This window comes from Eulemur rufifrons, chromosome 7, assembly GCF_041146395.1.
Source record: "Eulemur rufifrons isolate Redbay chromosome 7, OSU_ERuf_1, whole genome shotgun sequence".
In the NCBI taxonomy this organism is placed as follows: Eukaryota; Metazoa; Chordata; class Mammalia; order Primates; family Lemuridae; genus Eulemur; species Eulemur rufifrons.
This window is the reverse complement of record NC_090989.1, coordinates 223,571,165-223,596,493: the sequence shown is the minus strand read 5'-3', so window position 1 is coordinate 223,596,493 and position 25,329 is coordinate 223,571,165. Positions and strand designations below refer to the sequence as shown.

General features: G+C 45.5%; 1 protein-coding gene across 1 annotated transcript; it reads left to right on the top strand.

Annotated features, from left to right (window-relative positions):
- The first annotated feature begins 467 nt into the window (after positions 1 to 467).
- Positions 468 to 24,091, top strand: FXN (frataxin). The gene is made up of 5 exons (XM_069474136.1): positions 468 to 955; positions 8,681 to 8,778; positions 13,303 to 13,423; positions 20,055 to 20,152; positions 23,646 to 24,091. Exons 1-5 carry the CDS (start codon positions 788 to 790, stop codon positions 23,812 to 23,814), a joined length of 654 nt encoding a protein of 217 aa, XP_069330237.1. The 5' UTR covers positions 468 to 787; the 3' UTR covers positions 23,815 to 24,091.
- The last annotated feature ends 1,238 nt before the right edge of the window (positions 24,092 to 25,329 follow it).

The following is a 25,329-nucleotide window of genomic DNA, read 5'->3' as shown; positions in this document are numbered from 1 at the left end:
GCTCATTTCTTTCTATTTTTAGTAGAGATTCGGTCTCGCTCTTGCTCAGGCAAGAGCTCCTGACCTTGAGCAGGCGTGAGCCACCATTCCTGGCCACATCTGACATTTTCTAAAGTATATGTAAAAGGTGAAGAAAACTTTCACAATCTTTATTCCTTTGCAATAATATATAACCTAAGTAAAATTTTTTCTTAAAATCTATTACTGACATTCACTGTGAACTTAACAGGAACCAGGCCCCGTTCAAAACACTTTACAAGGATTAACTCATTTTATCCTTCAACAGTCCTATGAAGTAGAAACTTTTATAAACCCCATTTTATAGACAAGGCACGAAGAGGTTAATTAACTTGTCCACTGGTCACACAGCTAGGAAGTAGGGAGAGTCTGGATTTAAACAAGGCAGACGCCTGACGCAGTAATCAATACCGGCGGCCAAGCAACTTCCACGCCTGCACACACCCACTTTCCAGCAAGACAGCAGCTCCCAAATCCCTCCTGTACGGAATTTGGGAAGCGGCAGGCGACCAGGCTGAAGTCTCCCTGAGGTCTCCCTGAGGTGAGGAGTCTTGGTTACACTCCGAGCTTTGCACAAAGCAGGCTCTCCGTTTCTGTTATATACATGGATAGTGCAATGCTGGGAAGTTCTTCCTGAGGTCTAACCTCCCCCTGTTTCCCCACAGAAGAGCGCAGGAGCCGAGCCGGGGTGCCTGCGACCCAGGACCACCAGGTGTCGCCGCAGCGTCCCTGCGCTGGAAGGCGGAGCGGGCCGCAGACCCGGAGCAGTATGTGGACGCTCTGGCGCCGCGCGGCCGCCGGTCTCCTGCCCCGGTCGGCGCTCCCGAGCCCGGCCCAGGCCTTCACCCCGACCCCAGGGCCCGCGGAGTTCGCCCGGATCTGCAGCCGCCGGGGCCTGCGCGCCGGAACCGCCGCGGCCAGCGCGCCCGGCCACACCGTGAGTACCCGCGCCGGGCCGCGCGCAGCACGCCGGCCGGGGGAGGCGCCGCGCACGCCGGGGACGCTGCGGGCGGGACGCGCGGGACGCGGGGGGCGGGCTGCGGACGCGCTGTGCTGCCGGGCCTGGCTGCGTCGGCCTGAGCGCACGATATGGGGGCCCCTTTCCTCCAGTTCTCCTGGTTTCGTCTGCACTGGCTGCTGCTTCCTGATGAAAAGGGACATTTTGTCCTGCAGGACGACTGCGGGGGGACGGCAGCGCAGCGGGACGGGGTCACTTCCGAGGGATCTGTGGTTGTCTCCGTGCTTGCCACTTTGCAAGAACTTAAGTGTTATTAATATATGGTGTGTACTATTGTAGACTACACCTATGTGCGTTGCGTGTGTTCATATAGTGTGTGTATATGCACCACATGCAGGTCTTGTGTGTGTGAACACACAATATTTCCAAGCCTGGGTTTTTGTGAACGAACTGCTATCATGCAGTGAGGTGAGACTGCCTGGGCTGCGGAGTAGCTAGAGCAGTAAGGGCTCCGGCTTTTAGAAAATGACCCGATCTTTGTTGCAAATTCCGCCTTGGTGACCTCGAGGGATCCCCCAACCTCTCTGAGGCGGGGCTTTTCTGTGAAGAGGAGATTAAAGGGTAACACCCATTTTTCCGGGCCTGGTTGTGAGGATTAAATTGGATTAGCATATATAAAGTCTTCTGCACTCCAGATTAGGTCCCCTTTCTTCCCTTGGGGATGCAGAGAAATATCTGACCCAGTTACTACAGGACTTGAAAGAAGGAAGCCCAAACAATGGCTGTGGGGTTGGGCTGGACTTCGCAGGGGGAGGGACGTGGTATTTAATTAGCATCTTAAAGATGTCGAGAGAGATTGGTGCAGGCACGCCAGGAGAGTACAGCAGGGCAAAGGCGGAGTGGTGGGGGGCGCGGTTGGGGATGCGGAAGGGGGTCAGTTCTGGGAGGCTGGTACTCGGAGTGTATTGGAAGCAGGTGAAGTCACATGCAAATGGTGTGTCGGGCTCTGGAGTTTGTACTTTAGGCTTAAACTTCCCACTGACTCGTGTTATTTGGCCCACACCATGTTTAAAGAAACTTTGGGATTGGTGCTCAAAAGTTGAGGCCTAGAAAATGGATTTCTCAGCTTCTGTGGAAAAACTACGCAGGTTTGGCCACGGTGACCCTGAGCTCCCCTGTGGGAAAGAAAGCGCACGGTCATTACTGGGCTCCTTCTGTGCCACTCATCCGCCCCTGCCTGTGGGGGCATCATGAATTGTCAACAGAGTCTTTAGGATAGTGACAAGAAATCCTTTTTTGGTTGGTACCTCGTGGCTGTTTAGGGCTGTTGACTCAGAAGCACACCCAACGTGGTGCTGGCACCCAGGAGGTGACCACCAGCTCACGCTGGGTTTGCCAGCTGTTAAGAGGTTGGGCCTCTTTTTTGCATGTTAAATTAATCACATTTGTTTAATCTGCCTATTGTACAGTTCCCTTGCACATCTTAGGTACCTGTGGAGTTGGATGGATGGCAGTGGCCACTGGGAACACCATTCTGTTTAATTATTTTAAGGTCTTGACTGTGTCCTTGAGTTGATCCCAAAGGTCCCCTTGGTCTTCAAAATGCATCAGGATCTGAGTTCAGTTAGAGGCCTCTTTTCCATCCTTGTTTTCGCTACCCCCTAATTCTACTTGTAGAGCAGTGTTCCCACAGAAATAGAACAGGAGCTGTATACATAATTCTAAATTTTCTAGTAGCCACATTGAAGAAGTAAAAAGAAACAAGTGAAATAAATTTCAACAATATATTTACTTAACCTAGTACAAAAAGAAACGAGTGAAATAAATTTCAACAATATTTACTTAACCTAGTACGTCCAAAATATCATTCTAACATGTAATCAATATATTTTAAAACATTAATGAGATATCTTGCATTCTTTTTCATACTTACACACTTCGAGCACATCTCAATTCAGATGTTAAGTTTCCCTGGAAATACTAGATTTGTATTTAGATTTTATTGAAAATGAAGATTCACATAGTTGAGTTGTTCCAAACATACTTAAAAGTCTTCCAGGAACTTTAATTAAAACTAAAGTTTAAAACGCAGTTCTTACATCCCACTAGCCACACTTCCAGTGCTCAGTAGCCACAGGTGGCTGGTGGCTGCCACACTAGACAGCTCTCCAGTGCGTCTCATCAGTCACAGCTCCGGCTGCTCATCAGAACCCAGAAGCCACAGAGCACAGAGCTCTGCAGCCTCACTCTCACCCGAGAGGCTGGGGAGGACTCTGGTTCCAGGAGTCAACCTCTGGTCTGGATGGAAGGGTGGGACAGGGGCTGCATCTTTAATGTTTCACTTTTCATGCCAGAGACAGCTTCAAGGAATGAACTGATGTCACTGTGTCTTAGTCCATTTTCTGGTACTTAGAACACCTGAAACTGGATAATTTACAAAGAAAAGGAATTAATTTTTTACAGTTTTGGAGGCTGGGAAGTCCAACGTCAAGGGGGCCAGATCTGATGAGGGCCTCCTTACTGGAGGGGACTCTGCAGAGTCCTGAGGTACCGCAGGGCATCACATGGCAAGGGTGCTGGGTGCTGGGTGCTGGGCATGCCAGCTCTAGGCTCTTTTCCTCTTCTTGTAAAGCCACCAGTCCCACTCCCATGATGACCCATTAATCCATTAAGTTTTGAATGGATTAATCCATTCATGAGGGAAGACCCTCTTAAGGTCCCACCTTTCAACTCTGCCACATTGGGGATTAAGTTTCAACAGGAGTTTTGGAGGGGATAAATAACCACAGCATGCTGCCTCTTAAATAACTTCATAATGTTAATGAAGAAAACCCAAACTCTGTAAGTTAATTTAGAGAGATTTATTCTGAGCTGAGTGTGTGTGATTGAGGCCCGGAGCACATGTTTTCAAGAGGTTCTGAGAAAAAGTGCCCTCGGTAGCTGGGTCAGTTTAGTTTTATGCATTCAGGGAGACAGGAATCACACATAAGATCATAAGTCAGTATGTGGAAGGTGTACATTGGTTTGGCCCAAAAAGGCAGGACATATGGAGGCAGGGCAGTTATAGGTTATAGGTGGGTTTAAAGATTCTTTGATTTGTAATTGGTTAAAGAAATGAAGCTAAACGCTTGGAATGTTTTACCTTAAGGATGTCTGTTATAAAACTCCAGTGATCTGTTAAGTAAGTTGATGGCCTGCAGGTATGGTTTAAGCTTTGTCTTGCATGCCCTTAGGCCTGATAATTAATGACTTAGTATCTTATTGTTACAAAGAGTAACTCCAAAAGGGAGGGAGCATAACGGGGCATGTCTGACCTCCCTTCTCTTCCTGGCTGGCAACTCAGCTTTAAGGGTTTTCTGGGGTCCCCTTGGCCAAGAGGCGGGGTCCATTCAGTCAGCTGAGGGGCTTAAGATTTTATTATAGTTCACAACAAGCTCCTGCTGCAGCCACTTCTGCATACCTTGGATGGCTCTTAGACATCCATCCATTTTCCTAGAAGGACAAGACCATCACCTGTGACCCCATGACCTTTCTTTTGGCTTTATCCCTGACAAGCAGGTTATGCCCTAATTCACTTTAAATTTGTTTTTATTTGTCTTCCACAGACAATCTACATGAGTTTATACACATGAAAGGATATATAAAATATCTGTATTGCTTAAAGATTAATAATAAATGCCGTGGTCTGAATATTTGTGTCCTCTCAAAATTCATATTGAAACCTGATCATCAAAGTGATGGTATTAGGAGGTGGCACCTTTGGAGGGTGATTTGGTCTTGAGAGTGGAGCCCTTGTGACTGGGATTAGTGCCCTTATAAAATAGCCCAGGGGAGCTTGTTCACCCCTTCCGCAGCCATAAGGCACCATCTGTGAATGAGGAAACGGGCCCTCACCAGACCTATCAGTGCCTTGATATTGGACTTCCCAGCCTCCTGAACTGTGAGAAATAAATTTCTGTTGGTTATAAACCACCAGCATCTGGGATTGTGTGATAGCTGCCTGAAGAGGCTAGGACAATAGACAGGCTTCTGTATTCCCGGCACCAGGTTAAGAGAGAGAATTCACTTGTCCTCACTCACCCGTTCATACCTGCCCTCCCGCCTGGGTTCTGTTAATCATCCCTCCTGTTCTTAGAGTTTTACCCCCTATGTATGTCTCCCTAAACCATGAGTTGTTTACATGACAGGCATTCTGCTGTATTCATTCTGCTGTGACTTGCCCCTTGCGTTCAGCATTCTTTTTGAGCAACATCAACATTGGTGCATGCAGTTGTCATTTATTCATCTGCTAGATACTGTCCTGTTGAGTGAAAATATCACACTTTATCCAGTCTCGTTTTGGAGACATTTGGTTGATTGCAGTGTTCTGTTGACATGATTGATACTACTGTGAGCCTTCAAAAGATCCTTTCTGGTGAATTCCTTAGAATGAAATTTCTGGGCAAAGGGCCAGCCAATAATTAACTCATTTGGGGCCAAAAGTGGTTATACCAGTTCATCCCCCCCAGCAGGGGACAAGCTCTGATTCACTCTGAAAGTGCTGTGGTTTGACAGGGCCCAGGGTGATCAGTGGATACCTTGGGATGAATGCTGGCCACTCAGCCCAGGCCTCTCCGTGGGGTGGGCCGTAATTGGGTCATGTGGTTCCTGACGCTAAGAGTTTAGGCCCAGAAGCTGTCTAGTGTTTTCTCCATGCATCCCATGGGCCAGCCCTGTGCTGAGCACACAGATCTAGAGCAAGGCAAGCCCATCACAATAGATAGTCCAAGGGCATCTGGGTGACCTGGAATCAGAAGGGGGCGTATGCTGGATGGCTTCATGGGGTGCACTCATCATATGACCCTCACCACCGGGCATTCCCGTCTGCCTCCCTCGGGCAGAGCAGAGCAGGTTCTCCCTTGGGTGGGGGCTGAAGTTTACCTCTGACCTCCTGGGACATAGTTTTGTTGACATATTTCAAAACAGAAATTTACTGAACACCCTTAGGCTGTGTGTTTGGGGTATCCCTGCTCTCCTGTTTAATCCTCATGACCAGTCTGCAAGGAGGGTGCCGTGATCCTGCCTTCAGAGGAGGAAACTGAGGTTCCCAAAGGTTTAGCAGTTGCCCAAGGAATGTTAAAGTGCCAAAAAATAAATAAATAAATAAATAAGTAAGATACAAGGCAAGGAGTATTTGGCAGTGGTTCTTTATTATGATTAAAAACAGCTGAATAAAGACTTACACTTCTGGCTGTGAATAACTTGCATTTAACCAAACCTCCCATCAAAAACAACCATCAAAGTTCTGCAAAATTAAAAAACAAAAAAACAGGTGTGTGAAGGTATCAGCTAGACTAAGACGGTTAGGATTCCAGGGACCAGGATCCTGGAGAGGAGGGGAATTCCCTGGGGTGAGCTTGACATTCTCACACACTCGTCCCTTGATGTTTTGAGCCCTGTTCTGATTACCAGGTGTGTGGTTCTTTCCTTTGTGGCACACACAGACTGTAGGTTCAACTCCAGCTCCGCCACTTTTTGTGTGTGTGTCTGTAACTTGGGGCATATCACCCTTTGGTGCCTCGGTTTCCTCATCTGTAAAATACAGCTATAGTTGATCCTCATTATTTGCAGATTCTATACTTGTGAATTTGCCTGCTTGCTAAAATGTGTTACCCCAAAATCAGTACTCCTGGCACTTTTGCAGTCGTTTTGCAGACTTATGCAGAGCAGCTATTAGTAAAAATGTGAGCCCCCCTCGCGCATGTTCCCAGAAAATGTCAAGCAAGGCATCACTCTGCCTTCTTGTTTCTGCTCTCATAGTATATACACAAGTGTCCTTTTCACGGTCTGTTTAGTGCCATTTTTAGGCATTTTTTTTGTTGTTTGTTTGTTTGTTTGTTTGTTTGTTTTGAGACAGAGTCTCGCTTTGTTGCCCGGGCTAGAGTGAGTGCCGTGGCGTCAGCCTAGCTCACAGCAACCTCAAACTCCTGGGCTTAAGCGATCCTACTGCCTCAGCCTCCCTGGTAGCTGGGACGACAGGCATGCGCCACCATGTCCGGCTAATTTTTTCTATATATATTTTAGTTGGCCAGATAATTTCTTTCTATTTTTAGCAGAGACAGGGTCTCGCTCTTGCTCAGGCTGGTCTCGAACTCCTAACCTCGAGCTATCCACCCGCCTCGGCCTCCCAGAGTGCTAGGATTACAGGCGTGAGCCACTGCGCCCAGCCATTTTTAGGCTTTTCAATGGTGATTTCACTATTTGAAATGGCCCCAGTAAGCATGAGGAGGCTGTGATGTGCCTTACAGAAAACATTTCTGTGTTAGGTAAGCTTCACCCAACCATGAGTTGCAGTGCTTTTGTTCTGAGAGCAATGTTAATGGATCAACATAAGGTGTCTGTAAGCAGAAATACACATAAAACAAAGTTATGTATTGATCGGGTGGTGAAAATGTGACCAGAGGCTTGCAGGAACCTAACCCCGTATTTCCGCTAGGAATGATTCTCTCATCGAGTGTTTGTGGCAATTTATAGAACATAACTGTGGAGGACCATAGCTGTAATAATAGTGCTTCCCTCGATAATAGTACAGGATTGTAAGGAGGACTGAATGAGTCCGTTTAGACAAAGCAGTGCCGAGCAGAGAGCGCTCTGGACTGTGCACCGGCTGTGACAGTGGTGTGACAGCCGCTTTCTCCCCTCAGAGCCATGCCTTTTTAAGCACACTGTCAGTGCTCTGCCCCCATCCCCTCCTTCCCCATCACTTCCCAGCCCTGTGCCCTCTGCTTCTCCTTTCTGAGCTCGCCCAGGGCGCTGCCAGCCCAAGAGCGATAACTAGCAGTCTCTCCCCTCCTCTCCATGGCAACCAGAGCGAGCTTTGGAGAAGCAAATCTTATCACCAACCTCTCAAAGCCCCCTGGTGCCTTCCCAGGATGAAGTCCAGCTGAGTCCCTGCGCGAGGCCACCCCGCCTGCCTCCTTCCTTTCCATCACCTCCCCCGCCTGCCATCCCCACTCCGCCTGTGCCATTTCTCTCCCGCGCTCAGTCAGCTCTTCTCCGGTTATTATCTGTCTCTCCAGCTGCTCAGCAGGGTCCCACGGCACAGCTGGCGCTAATCAACTTGAACTTCACCTCCAGGATGCCCAGCACTTAGGGACTGAAAAAAATCAACAGGTCACAGTCTGTCCTGCAGATCATGCTAATAAGATTTGTCAGACAGCAGTCTGCAGTCAGAGCCAATCTTCTGGACTTTGGCAGACTCTGCCTCTTGCTGTTTCCTGTTGCTTCTCTTAGTGACATTCTAGGAGCTTCCCTGCCTCCTGCTAAGCACCATGTAACCTGAATAGCCCGCAGCAGCGCTGCCCAGTGGAACTTCCTGCCGTGATGGAAATGTTTTGTCTGTCCCACTAGCCAGTGGCCACAGGACACTCAAATGTGGCTGGTGCAGCTGAGCAACTGACTTCATTTTATTTTAGCTCAATATATTTAGGTTTAAATAGCTACCTGTGGCTCATGGCTACCCTACTGGACCAGCACAAGCTTAGAGACCGGGACAACTTACTGTAATGCATTAAAAAGAAGGTGAAAAAAGAAAATCCCTAAGAAAATTTCTGAACAACTTAATGTGGTTATCTTGAATATAGAAGTGGCAATGTATAAACCATGCATTAATGGATTATAATATACTATAAAAACGGTAATGTTCTTCTTAACCTTGGCTTTTAGAGTTTGAACCTCCACTGCCTCAACCAGATTCTGAATGTCAAAAAGCAGAGTGTCTGTTTGATGAATTTGAGGAAATCAGGAACTTTGGGTGACCCACGGTAAGATAAAACACCTTCCACAGCAGGGATCTCTTCCTCCCGTTTTCCTCCCTCCCTTCCTCTTCCATGTAGAACCTTTTCTCCCTGAGCAATGACACTCGGGCATCTTTCCGTGTCACTAAGTATCCACTACATTATTTTTAATAAAATAGTATTAAATTATGTGGATATACCATAATTTATTTAACCCATCCCCTCTTATTGGACATTAAGGTTGTCTCCAGAGTTCTGTTATTACTTTCTTCAATATCCTAGTGGTTAGGGTAAGCCATGCTGTTGTAACAAATACACTCAAAAATATTAATGGCTCAAACCAAGAATATCTGTGTCCCCCTCTCCAGGCAGCCCAGGTGTTCCTCTGTGAAGTGGATCCGGGAGCCAGGCTCCTTCCACTTCCAGTTTGGTCCTCACCTGTCGGTGCCTTACTGCCCTCTGCATTGTTGAGGCTGGGTCACCTTGTACAAGTCCCATTTGGCAGAAAGGGCTGGAAGCATAGAAGGGCTGGAAGTGGCACTTGTCCCTCACTCATAGTCCAGTAGGAAGAACTTAGTTGCATGGCCCTAACTGGCTGCGAGGGAGCCTGGGAAATGTAGTCTAGTGAGTGCCCTGGAAGAAGCAGAGCATTCCCCATGGAAAGCTGCCAGGCACTGCTGCAGTTACCCGCTGCCAACCCATATCTGCATGGACCCTCCTTCCACACTCAGATGCATCTACCCACAGCCCCAAGGGAGCCAACCAAAGGCCATGTGGTCACTGCATCCACCTTAAAGTCCAAGATTTCCTAGTAACATGCAGTCCTTTCTCTCAGGTCTGGGAGTGGCTTCTGACCTGCTCTGACACAGTGATGGAGAGGGTTAGGGTGACCGCGGCTGTAATTCCCATTCAGAACAGAGGAGGTCCCTGAGCCATGGCAGGGGTGGAGTCCTGCTGGCCAGCACTGGGGCAGCCTCTCCCTGCATGAGTCTCTGGTTCAGCCTTCTGGGAGGCCCCTCCTTGTCTCTTATTCCCCTTGGCCACAGGGGAGGTAGCGGGAAGTGTGACCTTCTCAGGGCGACACTTCCATAGCCCACTTCCTGCTGATAACAATCTGGGTTTCAAAGGCTGTTTTAAGGCTCCAGTGGGCTATCTTAGGCCAGATTCGTTTTTCTTTATAATAGGATTTTCCCAAAAAGTAGGCTCCTGATCTATTCACTTTCAGTCGGTCCCATGTGCCAGGAACCACATCCAAATTCCTTGCCTAGCTGGGAGCCTCAGGCTGCCTCATTTCTCTGTATGCCCCATGCCCTGCCCCCTCAGCCGAAGGGCAGCTGCCTTGAAGTCATATAAAACAGTAAGATTGTTTTAAGATTGGGGACCAGCGATGCCTTCAACCTGGTTTTTGCAACAGGGCTGGATCCCTTGCTTTGACTTACTGGGAGGGGCCTTTGTTGTTCAAAGCCTTAGCTTCTCCCTTTGACTTTTCCATCTTTGTGCAGCCTTTCATCCCAACATGCTCCATTCCATTCCATCTGCTTGCGCAGGGGCCAGTTCTCCCTGGCTCTCTGATCCCTTGTAGCATCTGATAATAGCAACAAGAAGCCACCCATGCACAGGACCATTCTGTCCCCAGAGTTATGTGCTCAGGAGTTATATGTCAGCCTTCCAGGTTTATTTCAGGTAGCAGCCTTATAGAGGGCTTCACATGGCCCACAAGGCCGGAGGAGCCTCCCACGCCTCCCAAGCTGCAGTCTCTGTTCACGGACCCCTCCCACAAAGTCTCTAAGGGGCGCAGCATGCTGCATGTTTAGGTTTCTGCTTTAATGACACCTACTTCCAGCCCCTGCTCTGGCATTCCCCAGCCCTGACTCTCTGCTGCTGTCCCTTCACCCCTCCAGGCAGTCTTGTGAGGCTGGGTAGGGCACTTGCAGGATGCCCCAAGCCCAGCTTCCTTCCGCAGGGTCTAATTCTGCCCTCTGGGAAGCACATCTTTGTCTTGCTTTGTCCGACTTCTGCTGTGGCCCAACTCTCTGCAGTCAGATAGCACCTGCCGGCCTTTTTTTTTTTTTTTTTTGACAGGGTCTCATCCTGTTTCCCAGGCTAGAGTGCAGTGGTGCTATCATACCTCACTGCAACCTCAAACTTCTGGGCTCAAGCGATCCTCCTGGCTCAGCCTCCCAAGTAGCTGGAACTATAGGCTTGTGCCACCGTGCCCAGCTAATATTTTCTTGTTTTTTGTAGAGACACGGTCTCACTGTATTGCTCATGCTAGTCTCAACTCCTGACCTCAATCGATCCTCCAACCTCGGCTTCCCAAAGAGCTGGGATTACAGGCGTGAGCCACTGTGCCCAGCCTGCCAAGCTCTTGACACATGAGCCAGGTGTGCCTTTTTCTTCCCCAAATTCTTCAAGGATGCCTATCAGCCAACCTCTCCGCCCCATTCTCTCCAGCACACTCTCAAACTACATGCTACCAGGCCAACAGATCTCTTTAAAGAACAGCCCCTCACCAATCGGATCACCCCAAAGCCTTCCCCACATTGTCCCCCTGAAGTGGGTGATGGGCTGGGTGGGGGAGGGGGTCATATGGCAAATCTGTGTGTCTTGCATTGATTGTCTAGTAGCCACTAGTGTCTTACTTTAGGCCCCTTGAAAATTCATAGGTAATGGAGCTGCCTGGTATACATCTTATAACCTACAGATATATTCGCACAGGGGCACAAAAACACTTATAAGGATGTTTATATTTTTATTGTTATATTTTTATTGTAACAATAAATATTTTTATTACATTAATTCACAAGCCATAAACTTCATCAGTTTAAAATGTACGATCCGGGGGGGGGGGGTTAGTATATTCACAAAGTTGTGCAACTATCACCACTATCTAATTCCAGAACATTTTCATTACTCCAAAAATATCCCTCGTACCCATTAGCAGTCACTCCCTATTCCTCCCTCCCCTAAACCCCTGGCAACTGCTAATCTACTTTCTGTCTCTGTAGATTTATAGCAATTTTTTAAAATTGAAAAGTAGTATCTCTAAGGAAATATATCCAAGTCATAAGTATATAGCTTGATAAATTTTTAAAACTGAAAATACGAATGTAACCAGCATCTAGCTCAAGAGATATAATAGAATGTCACCAGCCTGCTACAAGCAAGCCTCCTGCTCACTGCTGGTCATTAACCCTCCCTCTCTTCCTTCTTGGTCATTCATCCCCTCAGAGTAACTACCATCCTGATTGCCAATAGCATAGATTAGTTTTGCCTATTTTTTTTACTTTATATAAACTATATCATTAAGTATAAATATGTTTGTAGCTTCTTTCCATCACAATTGTTTATGAGATTTATCCATGTTGTTCCTACGGTTAGAGACAATTCTGTTTTGCTGTGTAGTATTCCATTGTATGAATATACTGCAGTTTATTTATCTGTTGTATTACTTTTAGGTACTCGGGCAGTTTCCAGTTTGGGTCTAAGGATAGTTCTACTATGAACATTCCAGTATAGTGCATGTCTTTTGGTGAACCTGGGTATACATTTCTGCTGGCTATACCCCCCGAGAGTGGAAATGATGGGTCATAGCATGGAAGTGTGTTCAACTTTAGTCAGTACTGCCCGACAGTTTTCCAGAGTGATGGTCCAATTTAGTCACCTGTCTGAAAGCTCTGGTTGCTTCTCTTCTTAGCCAATTCTTGATATTATCTCTTTTATTTTGACTATTCTGATGGCATCTCATTGTGATTTTTTAATTTGCATTTTCCTGAAGATTCACAAAGTTGAGTGGGGCATGGTGGCGCATGCCTGTATGTGGTCCCAGCTACCCAGGAGGCTGAGGCAGGAGGGTCACTTAAGCCTGGGAGTTCAAGTCCAGCATAGTAAGAGTCCAACATTGCAAGACCCCGTCTCAAAAACTAAATAGAAATAAAAATAAAAAGTTGAGCACCTTTTCATATATTCCTTGGCCATTTGGATATCTTTTTTTATGAAATCTGTTTAAGAATTTTGCCCATTCCTTTTTTGGGTTTTCTTTTTCTTATTGATTTGTAGGAGTTCTTTATATATTCTAGATGAATCTTTTTTCAGATATTATGTAATGCAAATATTTTCTCCCACTTTATGTCTTGTGTAACATAAATTTTAATAACAATAGCAATGGAAACAACCTCAATGTCCAGCTGAAGGGGACTGGTTAAATAAATAAAATATTTTAAGATCCATATGTACTAATACGGAACAATTTCTAAGACATATTAAATAAAAATGCAGAATGCTTCATTTGTATATTTAAAAGAATATACAGAAAGGATACAGAAAAGACTGTTAATCATTGTTGCCTCTGGGGATGGGGCTGCCTATTTGGAAGAAAGGCTTACTTCTCTCTGTAAGCCCTTCTGTGCTGTTTAAATTTTACTTTGTATAAGTTAGATATTTTCCATCAATTTTAAAAATTTAAATGAAAAATAAATGTGTGAATTTGGTATTAATAAAATTGAACATAATCTTATGTTTTTCGTTGTTTTTTTTCCCCACCCTCTGCAGTTCTCTAGATGAGACCACCTATGAGAGACTAGCAGAGGAAACACTGGACTCGTTAGCAGAGTTTTTTGAAGACCTCGCAGACAAGCCTTACACATTTGAGGACTATGATGTCTCCTTTGGGGTACTTCTTGATTATTTTAATTTCTGTTTCCTCCCTAAGAATTTTAGCGCTCTGAAATGAAGACTTCTCCTCTAGCAGAATGAAACATCAAGTTGCATGGGGTTGTGGCTGGCACCAAAAGACCCAACCCAGCCCCACCAGGCTTGTGACCCTGGGCAAGTCACTCAGCCTTTCTGAGCCTCATTTTTTGGTTAAAAATACAGATTCTCATGCTTCACTCAATACCTGTGAAGGTAAATCAGGGAGGGACCTGGGCATGTGTTTGGCAAACAAGCAAGCATGGGGAACACTAAACTAGACTGATTTGTTCTTCCGCAGGGTAAGATAACTTTCCAAGAGTTACTCAAAGACTCAGGCCCCACTCCTGAGAAATTCTGATGTAGCAGGTAGATCAGGGTGCGTTCCTGGGAGGCATATTTTTGAAAAGTCCACCCAGGATTCTAATGTGCATCCCTAGGTCCCACTCCTAGAGATTATGGTTGAATTGGCCTGGGGTGTGACCTGGGCAGGGCACTGGGATTTTGAAAGCTCCCCAGGTGATTCTAATGTGCAGCTGGTGTGAGAACTTCTGCGTTTGATGAAACATTAGCCCCAAATCCTAGAAGCCTGGGAAGTACTGGACTTTATTGACAGGCCACCAGGTGGCAGACTTGAGCAAGGGCCCCCGCCTTTGGATTTGGAATTATTGCTTAGGCCTTGGAGTAGTTCTTTTTTGCCAGTGGGGAAGAAATCCCCTGCAGATGTTAATCTTCTTCACAGCAATTAATTAATGCCAGGAAATGTCATGAAGTGTGCCTTTTGGATTAAATCATGGAATGATTGAAGACAGCCAGCCGTCACCCTAAAATGATAGAAATGGTCTTGGATATTGCTGTGGGAGCACTGGCTAGAGAAGGAACCCCATATGATAGGGCAGGAAGCAAAGTCAAGGGGAAAGTGTCAAGCCTGGTTGTAAGGACAGTGAGGGACTTCGCAGTAATTGTTGGTTTAAAAAAAAAAATAGGAGCAATGGGGTTGGGAAGGATCAAATGCCTTCCAGGTAGATTCAGTGGTTGCTGTCAGTGGTGGAAAATGCAGCAGTGTCGGGGCAGGCCTTTAAAAGTGCTTGCACAGACAGCCCTGGAGGGCCAAGCTGCTTGGGAACCCTCACAAACTGGCCTGCCAATTTGACCATCCATGTGCTGATGAGAGGTAGGGAAGTTACAGGCCTCCGGTCCCCCAGCCTCCCTACCAGGGAGAGTAACTACAGGGAAACCAAGTCTCAGGCTAAACTCTGCCCACGTATGCAAACCCACAAAAACAGTCCTGCAACCTGCTCTTACAGGATTAGTGAAGCCCCATCCTGACCAAGTACTTTGCATGAATGTTTCATTAGAAGCAAATGTGCCAATATTCTAGCAGCTGTATTCAGTTTACATCGTTGAATCAGTTTAAATCAGACAATAAAAACAGCTCGGTTGTGGGCCACAGAACCTTCCCGAATCCTACCCCAAGGGTGTCTCTCTGAAGAGTATTAGGCTGATAGGCTTTCCAGATTCTACAACCCATTCCTGCAAAGGAAGAAGTGCCTATATTTTTCTAGCCAATCCACATACCTTGAGTATCCTCTACGCCTCAGAGCAAAATTGTTTCTAACAATTTTACTGAGTAGCAAATTCTTCTGTGTAGATTTAGAAAGCTAAAGGTATATAGTGGTTCGGGATCAGCCTGAGCAAGAGCAAGACCCCGTCTCTACTAAAAATAGAAAGAAATTATAAAAAAAAAAAGGTATATAGTGGCTGCCTCTATAGTTTAGACTTGTATTAAGTACAGTGAAATGCTTTCTACCCTGGGGTATGAATTCCTGATTAGAGTCTTCAGGTGCTAACTAATTTATGTATTTCACATTTGATAAATCAGTTGAAAATACATTATAGACAACTAGAACACCTATAATACCATTACTTGGGCTTTGCTGGAGGGCAGTCTTTTCCTGGCCTCAGGGTTGGAAGTTGCCTCCTTTGCGAAGCCCTGGGAGGTGCTCTAAGCAGACACCGCCCTTCCTCCCTCCCTTGTTGAGCACTCTGAGGATGACTCTGGGCGCTAATCACCCTGTTTTAATTGTCTATTTATATATCAGGCCCATGGCTAGACTGAGCTGCTTGGCAGCAGGGACACTGTCCATTCTTTGATCCCAGTGCCTGGAACTGTGCCAAATGCATAGTAGGGACTTAATAAATGTTGATTTACTATGTAAATGAAACTCGACCCACATACTTTTCCAAAACATGCTTTCATTGACGCCACTCAGCATTTATGGATCTTTTACCAACTTGCTAGCAGCCAAGTAGACAAATGAAAGCAATAATCCAGATACGCTCAAGAAAGCATTTGTTCTGTTTTCTCCCTGTGGAGTGGGAGACTTGGGTGGCTTCTTAGCTGCTGTGACATCTGATCGAGTGGTCCGAGGAAAGGGTGGATGTCAGTGTCTAGGTCCAGAACTCACCCCTTATTGGCACTGGTTGTTAGAGGGGACATCCCACAGGAGCTGACAGCCCTGCCTGTCACCAGGCAACTACCGAGTCTGCTGCACTTGACCTAGCAAAATCCGACTGGAGACTGTTAGACTCACTGCGCTATTTGAAGTTACCTGTGAGCTGCCTTCCTCTTCTCCTAGGAAGAGCCCCGGCCTCTTAGATGTTTTAATGAGGATTTGCTGGTTGACATGGTCTTCATTCACTAAGTTGTCAGCATAATACTGCATTAGAGCAGAAATTTCTTAACCTTTTTTGGGTCAGGACCCCCTATAAGAATCTGATGACTGCTGTGGACTCTCTCCGGAGAAAAACTCCCATACTCGGCTAGGGGTCCAATTTCAGCTTCACTGTGGAAGCTGTTTGCAGCCTCGTGAAGACACCTCTGGGTCCTGAGGTGAGGACCTCTGCTCACAGGTCGCATCTTACTGGCCATGGAGACAGAGGATCTGGCGTGGCAGGCTGGACTTGAATTTTCCTTCTAGGGGTCCTCGCATGAATGAACTAACTTCTGTGAACTGCAGCTTCCTCAGCTGTGCAGCGAGTGACATGAACCTCCCCTTCCCCAGGTTTACATTAGGATTAATTAAAACAGCATAGGTCAAAGTGCTTCACACTCATCATTCTTACTCTTCAAGGGGAAGTCAGAATCCACTTGAGGAAATGTGGGAAGTCGCGTGTATGTGAAGTTTCCCTACTCAACATGCCGTCCCGTATGTGTCTATTTCTACAGTGGAGCTGGTGACAACAGTAACTGCTATATTTGCGCCCACCTGTGCAGGGCTGGCTTGGACTGGCAGGCGTCAGTAAGCCTCACCAGCTGTGGCCTCGGTCTGCTCTGATTGCTTAGTGCCTGTGTCTCAGCAACTGCTAAATGTTTTGACTGTCCCCCCTCCCCACTTAAGTGCGCCCCCACTCCCAAAATAGATTTGGATTGCCTAAGGCATAGTCAGAATAGTAAATAGAAAGCCCTCTTCATCAGTCTACTTGCAGGCAGTTCTGAAAGCATGAAGAACTTCTGCTGCTCCAACCCGGCTGCTAGTTTCTTCTCTCTTGCCACTTTCCTTCGGAAACAACTTCCAGCTCCATGGGGAAAAAGTCTGATTCCAGTGAACAGGCCGTGTGGAGGTGCTGACCTGCAGGTGCCGGCATGCAGAGACGAGTCTGATGGCAAGGTGCTCACAGTAGTGGGCAGCAGGGACAGGCAGACACACTAGCAGCTCTGAATGCAGGGAGGAAGTGCCGCGGTGGCCGTGGGGACACACGCAGGACATCAGGGTGATCTTCCCCAGGCTCCTCGACTGGGACCTGGAGCAGAGGAGTTGCCTGTCCTGCGGAGAGGGTGCACGGTGGAGAAGGCGCCACGTGGCATAAACAGTTTGACAGCTGCGGAGCTAGAAGGCCCCTCACATTTGTTTTATTAATGTGCTCTTTGCGGAGAAGTGGCCTGTTTCCTGGAGTCACTCAAAAGATTTCCGGGCGGAAGGCCGATTTTGGTTTCAGTGGTTGTACGCACCATCCTGCTGGCAGATGGGAGCAAGGCAGCGGCCTCGAGGGCGCATCGGTCGGCCCTTCCGTCCTCGCACCGAGTCCCTCAGGGAGGCAGGACAGACAGGACAGAAGTTGTGAGGACACAGCCGCGGTTGATGTGACTGGCCCCAGGCCCGTGGCCGGTCAGTGATGAGACTGGCCCTGGAATCTGCAGCCTTATAATCTGTCCTCTGCCCTTTCCGCTGGCCTGTGGCCTCCCCAGTCTAGGGTGCAATGCACAGTGGGGGCATTTAAGGGCCACACAGAGGCCAAATGAGAGCAATTCTGTGTTGATTCCACGAGCCCTGTTATCTCATGGAAAAATAATTTATAAAACTATGTATGGGATGAGGAGAAGAGTAGAGATGACTACTGATGTGTGCAGGGTTTCTTTGGGGGCCCATGGAAATAGTCTAGAATTAGATAGCAGTGATGTTTGCACACTTTGTGAAATACTAAAAACTACTGAAGTGTATAGTTTTAAGAAGTTTTTAAATACATGAAATGTCGTCCTACCAAAACAATAAAGATGGGTTTCAGGAAAAAAAAATTTTTTTTAAAACAAACTTATGTACAGTATAATTCTAGTCCTTTAAAAAAATGTGTTTAGAAACTGGGAGACAAATTACAAAACGACAAATACTGTACAATTCCACTTATAGGAAGTCAAAAGTAGTCAAAATCATATTTAGAAACAACGCCATAAATATATAATTTTTATTTGTCAGTTAAAAAAGAAATGAGTCAAAACCGTAGAAACAAAGTAGAAAGGTATTTATCAAGGGCTGGGGAGGGGACATTAGTGTCTGGTGGGTACAGAGTTCCAGTGTTACAAGATGGAAAAGTTCTAGAGATCTGGTTGTACAGCAATGTGAATATACTTAACACTACTGAACTGTACACTTAAAAATGGTTAATATAGTAAATTTAATATTATGTGATTTTTACCATAATAAAAATTTTTTTTTTAACCTGGCATCTGAGACCCGAGAGTGAGTATCTTGTATCGCTGGTTAATGAGATTGAGAATACACTCTGTGTTATGGAAAGAACAATGTCTTTGGACCCAGACAGACCTGGATTTAAGATTAGCTCTGCCAATTACTAAGTGTTCTTTACAACTCTCAACCTGTTTTCCTTGTCTGTAAAATTGGGATAATGATTCCCACCTCCAACAGGTTATGATCAGTTTGGAAAGAATTTATACAAAGTACCCAACACATAGCCTGGCACAGAGTAGGGACTCAGTTAATAGTAATTAATTTCTTTTTTTTTTTTTTTAAGAGACAGAGTCTTCCTCTGTCACCCAGGCTGGGGTGCAGTGGCGTCATCATAGCTCACTGCAACCTCAAACTCCTGGGCTCAAGTGATCGTCCTGCCTCAGCCTCCTGAGTAGCTGGGACTACAGGCACATGCTACCACACCTGGCTGAGTTTTTAATTTTTTGTTGCCTAGGCTGGTACCAGAGTAATTACTATTAACATTTTTACCAATATTTTCATTTTCCTTGTGTTTTCTGCATTCTCAATGTGTCAATCATTTCTAAACATTTCTTTGTGAATCAGAAAAAAATGTTATTAAAAAATAACCCAGTAGTGCCCTCCCCATCCCATTCCTACCAGTTATGTTGTTACTGTTTCTACCCTCCGGCATTAAATAGCTCTTTGTGTTTGCAAGTGTGTTGTAAGAAACATTCGGGGCCCCTGGATGGGATGGGGCCTCTAGAATGCACAGCAGAGCTGCCGTGTGTCCCTGCAAGTCACACGCAGGACGGGGAATGGCGGGGCTCCTTGCTGCTTGCCAGTTCCAACACGGGGAACTCAGCCCTGTCGCTGTTCCTTTCATATCCTGTCCATGCTAAAGAGACCACAGGCCTTGGGAGTAAAGGACTCCTTTGTTGAAAGGGTGTTTTCAAATTTAAATGAGCATTTATTGGTCAAAGATAGACTAACCAGTCTTTTGAAGAATTCAAGGCTCTTTAGCGTCTGAGAAGCTTATTAGATGCGTGGGAAGGGTCTGGAAATAAAAAACCTAGTCTGGAGTTTCTGCCTTCTCCCAAGAAAGCTGAAGCTATTGCTCTTCTAAGACAAGCGAAACAGGTGGTTCGAGTACTTCTTTCTTTCCTTTTTTCTTTTTTTTTTTGTAATAGACTAGCGTCTGATGTTTGGGCTGGCACAGTACCCTAACAGAGTTGGAGTCTGCATTTTTTAACGTCCTCTAGTATGTTCTGGTTGGCAGTCGAGGGCAACAAGCCAGCAGTCCCAAATGCCAGCTCAAAGACCTCAGACAAGTCACTTAGCACTAGGAGCTTCATTACCACATTCACCTTGCAGACCTCATGGAGAATAGAGAAAAGTGCTATGAGATAGAAGCGTCATCATGATTAATCCGATTCTCATTCTGAAAGCAAGGCTCTTCCTACACAATCTCCTATCTGTAAATACTAAATTAAGGACATTCCTTTATGGTGTAAATTGTGTACTTATATAAATGGAAAGTGTTAAGATGTAACAAAACACGAAGCAATGATGACAAAAATCCTAACTTTGTCTTATTTTCTTCCTGCTTTTTTCCACCTTTTCCCCTAGAGTGGTGTTTTAACAGTTAAACTGGGTGGAGATCTAGGAACCTACGTGATCAACAAGCAGACTCCAAACAAGCAAATCTGGTTATCTTCTCCATCCAGGTATGTTCCCAAGTCAAAATCTGTGATCATTAAACTCACCTGAAATGTGACATTGTGGGCCATTTCAGAAGTGTCACCCTCATACGGGGAGTCTCTGTGTAAGTGAACCTTTCGTGATGTTTTATAAGCGGTCGCATTCTCAGTAGGCAAGTTCACTCTGGTTATATAACTTCTCCCTGGGGATAATTTGGCTGCCATGATCAGGGGGATGAGAGGAAGATCTGAAATGAAACGTTTATGACTTTTCAGAATCTGGCTTTTCTCTATTAAATCATTGCCCTGCCTTTAAAAAAGCTACTTTTGATATTGCAGCATCTGAACAAGTGGCACTTTGTCTTAAAAAGCAAGTAAAAGTTTGACCTCTATTTGTTTTGAGCATCACAGCTAAAGGGTTAGTTGCATTCCCTCCTTAGAACTGGGTCCTGTAGCCCTGTGGAGGTGGGAGAGTGTTTTAAGTGGCTACTCCAGGGCATTTAATTCCTCCTGCCTTTTCCATTGCTGTGCTTTCAATCTAGAGAAATAAAAGATTGTCTGGCAGACACAGCGTGGCTTGCGCAGCATCTGGAAGCCTGAGAACAGGCAGGGAGAGATGCCCGTCATCCCTCATCAGACTGGCTGCTGTGGAAGTAGTTGTAAAAGTGAAAGAGAAATGCCCACAAGAAGCTCTCAGACCAGCCTTCCTGGGTCATTCGTTAGCACTTCCAAAGAGAACACGTTGACTGTGAATTAGGAAAGACTCAAATATAACCAGCTTGGAATTCTTTGAAAGCCTAATGGTATTTACATTTAAAAAAATTATAACCTTACCCCACCCCGTATCATTGACCTCATTTGTAGGCAGTTAATATTATTTGTCAAGCTGTGATGTGTAATTCTTTGTTCAGAATAAAGTGTTCTGCCTCTTTCACCCCAGTCTCATCCATAAAGTGTGGTATAGTTCAGAAGAAACAACAGTAGAAATCTCTGTCCTTTCTAGTGAGGCCCTAATTCACACATTGTATTGCTTTTTTAGACCCAGTTAGTTTACTGGAGGTTGGAGGGCTTTAACTGCATGGGCCCATTAGCCTCTTTGGCCTGGAATAGTCTTCCTAACCATGGCCAAGCGTAAGGCCCGTCATTCTTATTCTTCCACGGAGGAACTGGTACAAGAAACTGGGTGGATCAGCTCAAATCCAGCAATCACTTTTGGGGATCAGTGGCTTTGTAAATCCCAGGCAGGGCACCAATATCAGCTGTGATGTTTCCACTAAAAGAATTTTCTCCCTCTCTGGTGACTGAAAAAGTCCATATCTTACTTGGACACACCAGCTAGCAGTAGGATCCTGCCCCAGCTGTGTTCAGAAGAATATATGATACTACTGGGTGGTGATCACTTCCTAGGAATTCCAAGTGTCCTTTTTTTAAATCTGCGGTTCATATGGGAATTTAGGAAGAAAATCTGCCAAGTAGGCCTTTACTGTCGCAGATGCTATGTTCCTCAAAAAATTTTTTTTGTTTTTTCCTTCTCAGCTTTTTACAGGGGTCCAAAATATCTTTCATAGGGCTGCATTTCTGATCGGTTTTTTTAAATTGATAACTTTTCAGGTCCTGTGGAATAAGCATTCTTTCCTAGCCACCTTGCCCACCCTGAGGAGGTTGTGGGATGGAATAAAGGAGAGGTCTGGGGACACCGGGCTTCAGTGCCTGGCTCAGAGCCCCTGGGGCAGTGTGGAGGGGTCTGGAGGTTACTCACTCTCTGCCTGGCAGCCTGGCAGCAGCCTCTGAGTGCAGGGCCAAGGGAATGTTCTCTGGGTTTAGTCTGGGTTAGTAGTCCTTTTAATATGGCCCAGATGGTTTGGTTTGCTCTTTTTATCTCCATTATTGGGATATATTCAACCCCCAGTGTTTGGTTGATAATATAAAAATCCTTGGTGATGTTTCCCTTCCAAGCTTCCCTCCCTGGCAAGCTCCTCCCTGCCTCTGTCTTTGGAAAAGCTCTCCCTGCATGCACCAGCTTGACTCACGTACCCCTTCGCAGGGGCTCCCCATGTGCTCTGCTCTTACCTCCAACAGAACACCATCATGAGCCACTGTCTTCTGGTGCTATGTCCACTCCTAGCCACGAGGCCATGAGGAGTTACAATTTGGTGTACATGTTGGGTACATCTGATATAACAAGACATGGCAAGAACCAGCTACAAATTTGTCCATGCAAATACAGCGTTCCCAAAGCAATGTACACGTGCCATTGGCATCGTTCATTAGATGAGCTTGAGATGGATGAACTGGCTCATCAGGCTCACAATTTCATAGATTTAACATTGCATTAAGAAAAATATTTTTTACACAAGAATGGAAAAACAAACACCACATGTACTCATGTACTCACCATTAAATTGGAACTAATTGGTCAACACTTATGTGCACATATAGAAATAACATTCACTGGAAACCAAGCAGGTGGGAGGAGGGAGGTGGGGACAGGTAAATTCACACCTAACGGATACAGTGCACACCATCTGAGCAATGGGCATGCTTACAACTTTGACTCAAACGGTACAAAAGCAATTTATGTAACCAAAACGTTTGTATACCTCTAATATTCTGAAATAAAATTTTAGAAAAAGAAGAATACTTTTAAAATAATAGTGTAGGTAGGTGCTGAAGGGCTGGGAGAGGAGGAAATAGGGAATAACTGCTTAATGGGTACCATCTGCCCTCTGTATCTGACAGTTCCACATCTGTGGACTCAACCAACTGCAGATCAAAAATATTTGGGAAAAAATAACTACAGTAATTAAAAATATAAATAAATAGCATAAGAACTATTTATAGAGCATTTATATTATATTAGGTATTATAGGTAATCTGGAGATAATTTAAAGTATACAGGAGGATGTATAAAGGTTATATGAAATACTATGTCATTTTATATTGGGGGCTTGAGCATCCACAGATTTTGGTATTCATGGGGGTACTGGAACCTATCCCCTGTGGATATTGAGGGACAACTCTATTGGGTCTCGTTTTGGAGTGATGCAGATGTTTTGGGACTAGATAGAGGCAGTGGTTGTACAACATTGTAAATAATACTAAATGCCACAGAACTGTTCATTTTTAAATGGTTAATTGCATGTTATATGAATTTCATCTTACTGATTAATAAAAGTTTAGGTAAGGCACAAATCATCTCAGTGGCATAAAAGTGACTAATTTTAAAAAACACCGGTCTAACGTAGCAGGTGTCGTGTGTGAGGTAGGAAAAGCGAGGGATCAGAATGTGATATGTGGATACTCGTCCGTAAGGGTCACATGTTTGCAGGTCTTGCGGATCATTCCAGAGGATAAATCGTGTGATATTCTTAAATGGAAAGACCCGAAGACAAGACATCAAATATATACTGAACCTCTCTAGTGCTTCTCTCCAGTCCATTTCTTGGTGGCAGCGTTGGTGGCATCAATGATCCAAAGGGCTGTCCTTGTGGACTTACCATGTATTTGTTTTGTCTTCCAGTGGGCCCAAGCGTTACGACTGGACTGGGAAGAACTGGGTGTACTCGCACGATGGCGTGTCCCTCCACGAGCTGCTGGCCACCGAGCTGACTGCAGCCTTAAAAACCAAACTGGACTTATCTTCCTTGGCCTACTCTGGAAGAGGCACTCAGTGCCCAGCCCCGTTGTAAAGACATTAAAAGCTATCAGGCCAAGACCCAGCTTCGCTCTGCAGCCGAGTGTCTGTTTTTTCCCGTTCCTGCTTCTGAGGACAATTGCTTGTGTATAACAGCTCTGTGAAAACAATGTGTTGCCTTCCACCCTGCCCCCAAGTTCTGATCTTTAATTTTTATAGAGGGTTATTTTTTGCATTTATTGTCTGATTTCCTCCTTCACATGCGAATTATACGCCTTTTATAGTGTCTTCTACCTATACCTTAATATAATAACCTCACAAAAAGAAAAATAAGAAGAAAAAATTCCAGGAGAAGTGAATTGTCTTCACTCTTGATTTTTTGAAGGATTTACTACAAAAACTGCATGAAGAGGGCTGGCCCTTCTGTCTCAAAATGAGACTATTACAGGGTAGCCTATAAACGTTCCCAGGCCTCTTTCAAAGTGTAAGCACTTCTGAGCTCTTTAGCATTGAGGTATCAATCGCAGCTCAGATGGGAAGACCATCCCCCATCCGTGCTTTGTGCCCACCAAGGTGTGGCCTACCCTGGGTTATCCACGGAGACCTGCTGCTGTTTCTTCCACATACTCATACATATGTGTGCACACACGTGTACGTGTGTATATACATTTTTTTTTTAATTTAAAAGTCAGTACAGAATCTGCTGCTGCAATACGAGTTGGAGAATGCAAAAAAGTCTACTAAAGACAGGAAGTGGAGGGAAAGCCATGTCCAAGAGCCGAGTGATATAGGATAATAAACAAAGTCATAGAGCTGAGGAGTACCTTGTAAACGTGAAGGGTCATAGAAATGAAAGAGATACTTGAATTGATAAAAAGAACCCTGGTCATAGACATGGCTCAGCCACAAAGTAGTTGTGTATCTGTGGACAAGTTTCACAGACTCCCTGGCCCTCTGCTTCCCTGTCTGTTAAGTGAGAGGATGGCGCGTCGTTGATTCCCAACAGTGAGTGGGCCTGTCGGGCAGCCGAACAGGCTGGCGTTAATTCCCACTGGGTAGATGAGGGAGTGACAAGGAACAATTTTTTAAGCCATATTGTAACACAGGGAATGGCCTGAAAAAGGGTAAAAGTTTTCACAAGCTGTCTCTTTAAAACCTCCCCCACTTTTTTGGGGAATTAAAACCTGCATCCCTGCCAGGCCAGTGATCAGAGGGACAGGGGAGTGTCCCTTTTCTTGTACCACAGGAAATGACGCAAGGGAATTGTCCAGGCAGAGGTCATGCGATTGTCTTCCCTAGAGATGGGTCGAGATGGGATACATCAGGATCATGAACTTTAGTTAAACAGCAAGAGCCCCAAGCTGAAAACCCCCTTTAAAAACTCTGTTTCTGTTTATAGATAGGATATTGGTACTTTAAGACAGGAGTTTGCCAGCCTGCTCATTTGCCAGCAAATGAATAAACCTCCCTTTCCTTCTCAAACCACTGTCCTCATTCTTCTGATGTGGCCTTGGGGACAAGTGCCAAACGTCTGGTAACGATATAGTAAATGTATTGCTAGAGGTGTTGC

Bases quoted from the DNA above. Each gene is read 5' to 3' on its own strand.
- FXN (XM_069474136.1), top strand. From the start codon at position 788: ATGTGGACGCTCTGGCGCCGCGCGGCCGCCGGTCTCCTGCCCCGGTCG. The intron at 956-8,680 runs GTGAGTACCCGC...CTTGGCTTTTAG, and splicing joins CCAGCGCGCCCGGCCACACC to AGTTTGAACCTCCACTGCCT. The intron at 20,153-23,645 runs GTATGTTCCCAA...TTTGTCTTCCAG, and splicing joins TGGTTATCTTCTCCATCCAG to TGGGCCCAAGCGTTACGACT.